The sequence below is a fragment of the Aspergillus campestris genome (genome assembly GCF_002847485.1).
Source record: "Aspergillus campestris IBT 28561 chromosome Unknown P168scaffold_6, whole genome shotgun sequence".
NCBI lineage: Eukaryota > Fungi > Ascomycota > Eurotiomycetes > Eurotiales > Aspergillaceae > Aspergillus > Aspergillus campestris.
The window spans coordinates 844,827-856,767 of NW_020194341.1; the positions used below are offsets into that span (position 1 = coordinate 844,827).

At 46.8% G+C, this 11,941-nt stretch overlaps 2 protein-coding genes across 2 annotated transcripts; one reads left to right on the plus strand and one right to left on the minus strand.

Moving 5' to 3' along the window:
- Positions 1-52: 52 nt before the first annotated feature.
- On the minus strand, positions 53-1,731 carry P168DRAFT_290345 (putative cysteine dioxygenase Cdo1). Its single transcript, XM_024837188.1, has 5 exons — positions 1,063-1,731; positions 842-913; positions 638-775; positions 520-577; positions 53-417 (listed from the first exon to the last, which is right to left on the minus strand). The coding sequence occupies exons 1-5, from the start codon at positions 1,312-1,314 to the stop codon at positions 263-265; spliced, it is 675 nt and encodes a 224-aa protein (XP_024692852.1). The 5' UTR covers positions 1,315-1,731; the 3' UTR covers positions 53-262.
- Positions 1,732-1,990: 259 nt separating this feature from the next.
- On the plus strand, positions 1,991-3,939 carry P168DRAFT_154976 (GTP-binding protein RBG1). The gene is made up of 10 exons (XM_024832821.1): positions 1,991-2,160; positions 2,239-2,259; positions 2,317-2,359; positions 2,418-2,492; positions 2,549-2,585; positions 2,650-2,720; positions 2,772-3,109; positions 3,173-3,529; positions 3,592-3,712; positions 3,775-3,939. The coding sequence occupies exons 1-10, from the start codon at positions 2,140-2,142 to the stop codon at positions 3,792-3,794; spliced, it is 1,104 nt and encodes a 367-aa protein (XP_024692853.1). The 5' UTR covers positions 1,991-2,139; the 3' UTR covers positions 3,795-3,939.
- The last annotated feature ends 8,002 nt before the right edge of the window (positions 3,940-11,941 follow it).

Here is an 11,941-nt window from a genome sequence, read left to right on the forward strand (position 1 = left end):
CAATTGTTTATTGATTGTTTCTATGCAATTCTATCAAGCGACGTCTTGTCACCAACCCAACCCAACCCAACCCAACTCCATTCATTCTATACAATTCTAACCTATGCATACCAAGTCATAACAATGCATCACACCAGAAAAATCTATACGAATAAAAAAAAATCAAACGCTAATCGAACCAAACTCGAAAGTAAGAATGAATCATTATCGTATCGGCCGAAGGGAGAGAAGCCCATAGAAAGAGGACTGCAACTGCGATTAATCATGCTGAAGATTTATCTGTTTGGGCATGTTGAATGGCGGGTCGACGCTCTCCTCGGACGGAGTAGAAGTTGCTTTGCTTGATGTGGCTTGCTTTGCCAGTTATTTCGTTGAAGATGGAGAAGCCGTTGGTTGATGCGTTGGGTGGGGTGTATACTGTTGTAGTTGGTTAGATAGTCAGTCAGTTGGTTGAGTTGAGTTGGGTTCAATGGTTTGGGTTGGCTTTGGGTGGCAGGGGGAGGTGGTATAGATGCTTACGGTGGAGAGAGATGGCGAAGTTGTTAGGATCGGGGTTGGCGATTTTGTGGAGGCCGAGCTATTAATAGGTTGTTAGTCTTCTTCTTCTCTTTCCTTTTTCAAGAAGGCTGGTTTATACCTTATCAGACATATAGGTGACCTGGTTCTCGCCGAAGGTAGTCTCCTTGGTGACCTTGGGAGGGGACGTTTGACCCTGTTGGAGCTTGTTCTTGTCCGGCCAGGCGTACAATGTCTCTTGAAGCGAGCCCTGAAGGATCTGTGGATAGAGCTCGAATTAGAAAGGTCCTTTTCGTATCTATCCACAAGGCGCGGAGAAAATCACCTTCATGACACAATGCGCACCGGCGTGGTCGTGGATGGCGCTCCCTTTACCGGGACTCCAGACTAGGATTAGCTAGATCAACGGTGGGACAGTTAGCAATTAGATAACACTTGCTTTTTGTAAGCGCATCGCGTATGCAGCATGCAGACGCAGTCGACTTCAAACGTAACCGCAGAAGTCAAGAGGTATATGGTATGTCAAAGATAGCGGGAAGAACGCACCAGGTTACTTTTACCATTCCCCTCGTCGATGAGATTCCGCGTATAGTTCTTGCTGGGGTCGCCCAAGGCAAACGGGAGCCACTCTTCGGGGTTGGACTTGTACCGCTCCATTAGAAGCTGGATGTCTACCGGATTGACATCGTCGGAATCTAGTCCGGAGCTTGGGCCTAGAGTGGCACTTAAATCCTGGACGAGTTTCTCGAAGGCATTGCTCGTGGAGATCTCTGAGTCAAGACCTGAGAGGTAAGGCATTCTGTTGGTGGATACTTTGTCCAGCGAGAAGTAGAGATTCGATGGAGATATAGCAAGTGCCTTGGGATCGGATCTATACCGAGAGACTGGAGGTATGGATTGGTATGCCGATGATCGGACGCGGGGTTGAAATTAGGAATAATTATAGTATGCAAGGCAATGGGGCATATAGGCTAATCTCTGGCTACTCGAGGCGGAAGTGTAAGTAGAAAGATACGTCATACAGCAACGGCTCAAGAAATTCGAGTAGTTGTAGGTGATGCGGAAAGGGCATTGTGGATGTGCGTCGTCTTTGGTCTAAAGCTGTGGCTTTTCCGCTCTTGCGGCTGCCTGAGGAGTCGAGGCGAGAAACCCATCACGGTTACTACGCCGGTTAGAGAGATATGTCCTCTTCAGTCTGGAATAGTTATCTTCAGAACATGCTCTTCTAATAATTTAGACTATGAAGGCCAATGCTTGAATCCTATACTAAGTAAATATCTGGCCACTGATGTCATATGAATCACGTGAGTTGAACCGAACGTGCCTCTTATCGATAGCCACCCACGTGACAGAGTTGCCACCTGCCTAAGGCAGAAAAACCCCACCATGTGATCTCGCTCTCCGCCCGACAAACGGGCGAATGAAGTGGCGGCCACAATTTCCATCAAAGATTGATCGCTCGACTTAACTTTCAACTCTTTATACCCAACCAGCACCAACAGATTGTCCCTGGCTTCACAACAGCGCAGCTGGAAGATAGGGATTGACTACCCTGATTGAATATTTATCTTATTTTGCACATATTGACCTAGTTCGAGGGGTAAAACTCGTTGCGCCGCCAAGATGTCGACCACCGTGGATAAGGTGCGCCTCAATATCTACCCCATTCTTTTCAAAAACGATAATGAATAGTTGTGGCTAACATGGACGGTCTCAATATAGATCAAGCAAGTGGAGGATGAGGTTCGCCTAATACGCCGCTACGCTATCGCAGAACTGGTGTACTGACTGGATAATTAGATGGCCAAGACTCAGAAAAACAAGAACACGTCGTATCACTTGGGTATGGGCCGCTTTGGACGGGCTGGCCAATGGATGTTTTGTGCTAATACAATATCTAGGACAATTGAAGGCGAAGCTTGCGAAACTGAAGCGAGAGCTCCTGACGCCCTCCGGAGGCGGCGGTGGCGGTGGAGGTATGTGCCTGTACAATTTGAATGACATGGGTGGTCGGCTAATATATGGGTTCTAGTTGGATTCGATGTCGCTCGTACTGGTGTTGCTAGTGTGTATGTCCGACAGACTGCCTTGTTGGTAAAGATCTCGAGGCGTTGTGGTACTGACTCGGTGCAGTGGTTTCATCGGTTTTCCGTCAGTCGGCAAAAGTACTCTGATGAGTAAATTGACAGGCCAGCATTCGGAAGGTCGGTGATAACCTATTTCTTTGGCGAGTAGTGGGTACTAACCTGGAACAGCTGCGGCGTACGAATTCACAACCCTGACCACGGTGCCTGGTCAGGTCATGTACAACGGCGCAAAGATTCAGATTCTGGATCTTCCGGGTATTATCCAGGGTGCCAAGGATGGTAAGGGTCGTGGTCGTCAAGTCATTGCGGTGGCCAAGACATGCCATCTGATCTTCATCGTTCTCGATGTGAACAAACCCCTTGTCGACAAGCGAGTCATCGAGCGAGAATTGGAAGGGTTCGGAATTAGAATCAACAAGCAGCCTCCCAATATCACCTTCAAGAAGAAGGACAAGGGCGGCATTGCGATTACGAGCACTGTTCCCTTATCACACGTTAGCCATGAGGTGAGTGTTCATCACCGTGCTCCTGTATACATTTGACTGACTAGTATTGTTTGCCTCCTACAGGAAGTCAAAGCTGTCATGAGCGAATACAAGATCTCTTCCGCCGATATCGCCATCCGGTGCGATGCGACGGTTGACGACATTATCGACGTGCTTGAGGCCAAGAGCCGAGCGTATATTCCCGTCGTCTACGCCCTGAACAAGATCGATTCCATCACCATCGAAGAGCTGGATCTCCTTTACCGTATACCTAACGCCTGCCCTATCAGCTCCGAGCACGGCTGGAACATCGATGAGTTACTGGAGCAGATGTGGGAGAAGCTCAACCTCCGACGGATCTACACCAAGCCCAAGGGCAGGGCGCCCGACTACACGGCGCCTGTCGTTCTCAAGGCCGGCGCAAGCACAGTCGAGGATTTCGTAAGGACCCTATCCCATGGATTACACTTCATTATGGCGACTATCGACTAACTTGCAATCAGTGTGTTTCTATCCACAAATCGATCAAGGAGCAGTTCAAGCAGGCGATCGTGTATGGGCGCTCGGTCAAGCACCAACCGCAGCGCGTCGGTCTCTCGCACGAGCTTGCCGATGAAGACATTGGTACGGACCCGAACATCTCCCCCCTGAGCGGATCCTGGAGCTAACGATGTGATCAACCACAGTGACTATTATCAAGCGGTAAAGCACCAACCGAACTCTCGATGCTACGAGCCCGTGCCAGAGCGGAGAAAAGCAGTGGCGAATCGAGTCGCGCTCGAGACCACGAAACGGGGCGTGTGTGTGTAAAGGGGTTTTTACTTCGCTAAGTCGTCCATGTCCATGCCCAAGAGGCCTGGGCCTACGGATTCTCGCGAGATGTCACAGGAGGGAATATGATTGGAGGAGCGCGGTGCCTCGCACGGGCAGCAACGCTGCCAACTACCGCTCGATCGCTCTCAACAAGAAGAGAGTAGACGATTGGAAACCAAGCGCTAGTATGCCGTGCAGTTTTGCCGTGCTTTTTGCAATCTTTCTCTCCCCAGGGGTTGGTTGGGTTGTTCAGAGACAGGTTTTTGGGTTTCGGTTTCGGGGGAACGGGTTACGTTGAGAGAGGCTGACACGGAATGAACCCACACGAGGGTCTTTTTGTCATTCTGTCCATCGATCGCTCGCGTCCGGCCGAACTCCTTGGTTTTGTTTCTTTTTTGGCTTTTTTTCCCGCACCGTTTCATTTCGATGCGCGTGGTCTCCTTCCGGATACATCGACCAAAGTAAATAAATCAATAAATGAATAAACTAAAATATATAACATATAAATCTATCATGTTCTAGATCTGTCTAAACCAAATGAACTAGATGTCAATGTCGAACAAACAAGATAGAGGTGACCATGGCATTCACAAGGTACTATACTTAGTAAAACAATAGTACCTAGTACCTACCTATCCAACCACAGTAAACCACAAACCCCATAGCATTTATCGTCATCACACTATGAATCTACCCACCCATCTCCAAAGTACCTAGCAGTAGTAAAAACCAGCTATAGCACAGACAAGACTAACCCAACCCAACCCAATCAGCAGCGCAAAGCAACACAAAACCAAACCAGCCGGAACCCATCCGTCAAACCCACAGATCGCCTCAGCAGGGCGATCCGTTCACGCATGTATGAAATAGAATGGTACGCGCAACGCACGTACATGCGGGATTGATGGACGGTGGATGCTCTAGTCTGGACTAAACTAAGGGGTAAGTAGAGTACATAGTAGTAGTTGGAGTAGTAGTGGGCGGGAAGAGGGGAGGAGGGGAGGGGAAGGGAAGAGGAGGGAGCGGAGGAGGGTCTCCGCGCTAGATAGCGACGATCATGATGTTTTTGGCCCCTGTTTAGTTGGTTAGGACTTTGTTTCTTGAATGGGGAGTTGGGTACTTGGGTACTTGGGTACCTAGGTGCTTAGTTGCTTATCCCTGGATGCAGTCTAGAGTGGTTGGTTCAGGAGTATGGTGATGGTGATGGTGGTGGAAGACAGGCGGGATGAGAGGGTATAGCTGGGTAGGGCAAGGTCTGGGGTGCGTAGTCTACAGATAGAGATAGATCTCTGGTAGCCAAAGAGAATGTCTGGTTGGTTCGTTGATTGAAATAGTAGGTAGATGGGTGGTGAACAACTGCGAGCTCTATACAGTGCATGATATGCTTGCGTGATCTTGTAGAATCCAAAGACCTTTCTACTTTGTTGTGTTAGTTAGGTAGTATATTGTATCTATGCACGGACGCCTCCCTGCATACATGGATCAAAATCAATCAATGATGCTGGGGGACTCGATGATGGGGCTTATTGTGGGAGTTGCTTTATTTAGGTGTGTGTTTATCTTGGCTTATTACATTCGTATTCGCTATAGCTATATGTATTATTCTATTATTCTATTATATTTTACTTTATAGAAGTTTGCTTATATTGTGGTAGCTAGGTAGCTATCTATGTGAGTACCTTTGTTTGGCATTAGATCTTGAACTACAGATATACTACATACTACGTACTATTATTGCTCGGTTATACAGGAATGCATAACATTCACATAAACTAATGAATACACGCTATTGTTTGACTGATTGTAGCTAGTAGCTAGTAACTACGGTCAAATGGATATGGTTATACTCCGGAGTACGGATATTGTCAGCCGCAACGGTCAAAGTGTCAACCATTAATATTAGTATCAACAGGATAATTGCAGGCAGGTGGGTCAGGAGAGGGGAAAGGGGAGGGGTTCGGGGAACACCAAATATCTTACTACTGTATGTGCAGAGAACTAAGGCCGATGATGATCCCCATCGGTCCTCATCGGCCTTTGAGGAAGGAGTAGCAGGTATACGACGGCACCACTGAGCCCATACCTTCTGACTATGCCCTAACTATCTCCGGTAGGTCTGTTACTGATTGATTAGTAGTGCTATTATTAACCGTGTATCTGTGCTCACTCCCTGCTTACGATATCTTGTCTGGGGCTAGAACTAGTAAGCCCACGGTCCACGGTTCTGCTAGATGTTACTAGGTCTGGTTAGCATGCGGGACGCCGTACTAAAAAGAATAGGTTCGTGCTCATTTCTCCCTCTTTCTCTCTCCACTGTTCATGATGACGATGGGCAAGGACGCGGCACGGGGATTCTGGATTCTGGATTCTAGACCAGGGGATTGTTGTTTGTTTGTCTTTTTTCTTTTCTTTTTCTCCTTTTTCTCTTTCTTTGATTTCAAAGTCTAGTTTGCTTGTCTGCCAATAATGGAAATAAATCGAGAAGAGGTGCCATGGACTGGGCCAATTGGACAGGGAGTGGCTGATCGGTGGGAAGAGTGATGATGGTTCCTATTTGTTTTGTTTTAGGGTATTCTATCCTATCATTCGTGTCAAGTCATTTTTGGACATAACTGACTTGGTCTATCTGTCTTTTTTGCCGGGGATGATACCAATAGACAGTAAGCCTCCTGCAATATCTCCTTGGTAGTCAGGGAATAACTACACTCGTCCGTACTGGATATGACGAAATGCAGGATTTCCCACCCGACCCGCCAATCAAGAAATAGACTGGGGTGAGAAAGTGGCAGAGAAGTCATGCACGTTGAGGAGCTTTTTTTTTCTTTCATTCTTTCATTCTTCCTTTCTTCGTGTCTGCATGTGCATAAAGGAGGGAGGAGAGGAGGGGGGGGAGGGGCTTCACTAGTCCCCTACTACCCCGACTAGCCAGTGTCTAGGCTGACAGGAGTAAGAATAAGAAGCGGTCTGCGCGGGATGGGGCTGTCAGTTGCATGGCTTACATGAATCGTCATTGGCACTTTTCCTGTCTATCTCTCGGTCTGGGCGAAGCTGAATGGTGCAACGATCTGAGAAGGAAGGAGCTCCAGGAGCCCCACCGAGGCTAGACTAGTAAGGGAATGAATCCTCCAGACCTGGACTGACTCCTCGGATGGTTCATGCTGATGCCATTGAGCCTTTGAGCGTCCAGTGGACGGATAACGGACGGGAAGAAGAATGACAGAATCCACTCTCGGGTAGGAAGGACCATTACGAGAATGTAGACGACTAGTGAGGAGTTACCGTTGATGCGCGAGTCAGCCCGAGTCTCCATTCAAGAAAAGATGAACAGATCCGGTGTCAATCTCCTTTCGGGTGATCCCACCCTGCACAGCCCCTGATGGACCCTCAAATCTGTGGATTGGTTGACTAGTTGTTACTAGTTTCATGGGGAGCTTCCGCTGAAGAAGTCCTCGGCCGTTGGGTACTCATTGGAGTAGAAACTAACAGCTTTGTCGAAGCCTTGGAGATGCGATGCCTGTTCGAATTCTCTGTCCATCAGATGACAACCTCGTTTTTGTGGGGATGCTGCATCTCTGTCTGTCTTTTTGTCGGTGACGAGAATCGCGGTAACCCGTCGACGTAACTGGTCGTTTTTTCTTTCTTTCTTTTCTTCCTTCTTTCATTTGCTATTTGTTTCTTTTTTCTTTCTTTTTCTGACACTATGATATGATACTGCTTGATTTATTCTGATTAATGCGGGATATCGCGGGATACTCCAGCTCCAGTGCCAGCCACGCAGCCCGTGGCGGGCCCAAGAACAAAGAAACGTTGGAGGGGCTGGTGGTCACTAACGCAGCTAAACTCCAGACCAGCTGCTGCCGATACATCGATCCTCCAAGGAGAAAAGCAGAGTGGTGAGATCCTTACGATGCGCATGGTCTGGTACAACACCATCGTCCATCTTCCCTCATGGGGATCGAGCTAACCAATGCTTGCCCCACTCAGATCTTGTATTCTGACTCCTTCGTTCTTCCATCGTAGTCCTACTAGTTATAGTAAGTGGGTGGGCCGTTCTTTTCGTCGCGGGAATGTCCGATTATTCGATCTGCTGATATGACATCAGAAGATAATAATATTTTAATATTATATTATAATATAATATAATGGTAAAATTATGAAATATAATATTATTATACGGAGTACATCGGTGATACTGACATGCCCGCCCATCAATCCATCAGGATTGGGTATCGGCCGTGTCCATAATTTATTCTCCTGATCTCCTGACAGGCAAAGGCAAGGTACATTGCAAGGAGGACCGGCAGGTTGGGATGCCGACATGAAATAGATTAGAAAACCAGACACACCTGCACTGCCATGCGTACCTGACAGGTGTCTAATCAACGAGGGAAAAGCAAGACTGGGAGGTGTGGATGGAATGAGACGGTGTTTCTGATGTCGCACCACCCCGGACATTTCTTTCTCCCAATCTTTCCTTTTCTTCCCGATTATTTTAATGTAATCAATCCCATTCGCGCAGAGGGTTACAGATCAGAAATTTGTCGACAGAATCATCCGGAGGAGATGGTACAAGACTGATCAGAAATCGATAATAAGATTCTGTCTCACAAATAATCAAAATAATATTAATAATAAAAGTAACAATGGCGTGCAGCAAGTCGGACTTCTGATCCGTAGGCTGGACTCTGGACTTTCCCAAAGAGGGAGGGATTGACTCCAGTTGGCGACTCGCCTGTGATCCCATCAGCGACCAGAGACGGCAACGAGCAGATCAATTGGATTCTCTATATTAATTATGTAATTATTCATCTTATCTATCTATTTATCTATCTGTTTGATTTTGAATATGCTTCTTATTCTTCTTATATTGATTTTTCTAATTTCACCCCTGATGATCCGACCCAGGCTTGACTCTGTGCAACTACAATCTTATGCTGAAATTGGCCTTATTGTTTCCTCCATTGTTCTGTGATAGGTATCATCTCCAGGTCTCACAATCTAATATCATTAGGGTTTCTTCCCGAGAGAAATAATAAAAATAATACTGATAATATTATAGTATAATATAACTTTCCGAACTGTTTATGCATCAGCCCTAATGAAGGAGATCATCGGATGTGTATTAGTTACAATCACTTTGACCTTCATAGTATTCGTAGTCGAGTCAGATAGCAGAGACACTCCTCGTGGTCATTCGAACAAGCGGGGCTGGATTGGATGCATTCATTTCCTTTCCCGCCTGCCCCGTCCCGTCTCAGTCGGTCAAAGCTACCTACGTCCTCCAATACTTTGAGTGTCTAGATCTTCAGTACACATCTGGACTTCCTTACATCAGCCCCCCATGACTGATAATTGCACCCGGTACTGATTCAGATAGGTCGCACTTGGGCATGGCGTCCCAAAGCACAGCATACAGCATGATGCATACGAGAACTACTTCTTTCTCCAGTGCCTGACCATCAGCCAGCCATATCTCCCTACTCCATGCAGTGCAGTACAGTGCTCTGGGTGGCGGCATCTCATGGTAGCCCACATTGTTAGGTTAGTATTTCGTGATCGACCGACCCCCAGTGAAATCTTACCACTTAGAACACGCCTCTCCCTATAACCACCTATCAAGTAGCCTGGCCCTGCAGGTTTAGGCGCGCATCCTCAAAATGCGGTGGCATTGGGGCGGTCGAGTCAGTGGTCGGTGTGTGTGTGTGGTTCCTGTCATACCTGATCCTGATCTCGCTCCTTTTTATTTTGATTCGTGTTCGAAGACTGACTTCCGGCTACTGCTACCTGATTGACTGCCAGGGTTCAAGGTTTGCGATCCAAAGGGGCGGAGCTAATGTATACCTGTATTTTTTTTATTTGATTTATATTTGTTTGGGGATGGATTTTTTGTCGGAATCTGTATACCCGATCTTTATATATATGCAGGATTTATTCCCTTTTTGATTGATTGATTTTTTTCACGTCATGCTGCATTATTAATTCAGATGAATTCGTTCCACCGTCTTTATACATCGCTGCTAAGATCGCTGATTAGCTGAGTAGTTCGCTTGGCTTGGATTCTCGATCCTGTAGGTACTTGACGACGTATTCTTTTTTAGTAGTACCATTCTCCCTTGTTCTCTTCCTCGCTCGAACTTGATCAATTGTCGCCCTTTCTTTCTTCTTTATGAGGTTTCCCCTATTGATTATTGCAAGTTAATGTAATTTGTCTCCACCTCTCTCCTCCGTTCTCCATTCTCACTGGTTTTGCAATACATACTTAGGTTGCCGGCCCGGAGTGGACCGCAGCGGGCCCAGGTGGACCATGGGTCCTAGCTCCTCAACCTCATGCCATTACTAACCTAACCAAAGCATTAACCATTCATTTAACCCAATTGAGGCACTATACTCGGTGTACTAGTAAACAGACTCCCCCAGTCTCTTCCAAGACCATGAACCCCATGTCTGTCGACTTTAATAGGGCAAGCTCCCAATCCTTCAACCCTGGTCCAGCCCATGTAACGCAGAAACCTAATAAATTGAAATCAATCTATTCCCTCCTGGCATCCCATTCGCTTATGCCGTGTTTTGACACTTGGATTTATTTTATTCTATTTTGTTGCTTTTTGGCTCGGTGACAAAGTACTGTGCAGATCAGGGCTGCCACTGATGGGATGGCATTCTGGGATATGATTAGTAGCTGGTCTTGAGCATTGATTTGTATTTGCTCCAATTGGAGGGAGGAAAGGAGAGTAGTAGGAGTAGGTACTAGCTTCAATCGGCCTCCGCTGACTTGGGAGATCAATCAATTGATGAGGCTTCACTACCAGGTACTATCCAGGATCCGATTCGAAGGATGGGTAGGATCTACCGTTTTATCATCTCTCCCTCTTCGTTCTGATAGACAATTGATTCTAATAGTTTGTTGTTCTATTCGCCTTGTCTGTGCTGTTCCTGCTGTCTTCCCAGCAACAACACATAGTACCTCAACCCTCAGAACAAGCGAGAAAAGAAGAAAGAAGAAGAATAAGAAAAAACCGTTTGAGACCATCCCTCGTGATAGCTAGCTAGCCAGTCAACAATCACCGACCCTCCAAACATAAGCATATGGTCCGAAAATCATCGCCTCCAAACCTAACCTCTGCTTTAGGTTCGGCGGTCATTCGATCCGTTCCCCGTCCGTTGAATGGATTGTGGCTTACTCGAGGGAGAGACAGAAAAAGAAAAAAAAGAACTGTCTTACGCCGTGGTGTTCATGATTTGCGTCCGGGGGTGATCGCCTCGACTGTTGAGGTTGGCGGTCGTATCGTATCGCTTGGGGAGGATGGGGCAGGCGAAGGATTTCCTGTCATGGGAGGTAGGTGTTTTGGTGGGAATCTATCAGGGAAAAGAAAAAGAAAGAAAAAAAAGACAAATACAAACTTTGGAAAAAGCAAAAGCAAAGACTAACCTTCTTTTTGTCTCTTATTTTAAACCATACCTTATATGTCTTGGTTCTGGGGTGTATATTGTATGGAACTGGAGTATCTGCAGACCGTGGTATAGACAGCCTGAGGACCTCCACCAGTCGCCTCAGGTACTTACCAAAAGAAGTAGTACTACTCCGTATATTAGGTAGAGGTAGTAACTTAGTGACTGAGAACTACAGTACTACACGAATATGACAAGAACGAGTTCGATACGATACCCTGACACAACAGCGTACGAAGCCATACACGTACACCCCGTTCTAGCGGTATTTGAACCGGCCGGAGATCCCTGTTCGCCAATCTAAAGCCCTGACCAATCAGCGGCCCAAACCCCCGCCAATTTTCGATGGGGAAAATCATTTTCATCCTTTTTACTTCGAGCCCGCTGCCCAATCGCGGGGCTGAATGGGGTCTTTTTTCCCTCACTTCATCCTCAAGTAAGTTACTTCCAGTCCATGCACCTGCCAGGGCTTGGACTCGTGCTCTTGTCGCTCCTCTATCTACCACTTGGACAGGCTCTATTTCCGTCTTGTCGGTTGAGTGTCAAATCAGGTACGACTTCATGTGCCTTTTGATTTGATTTATCTATATT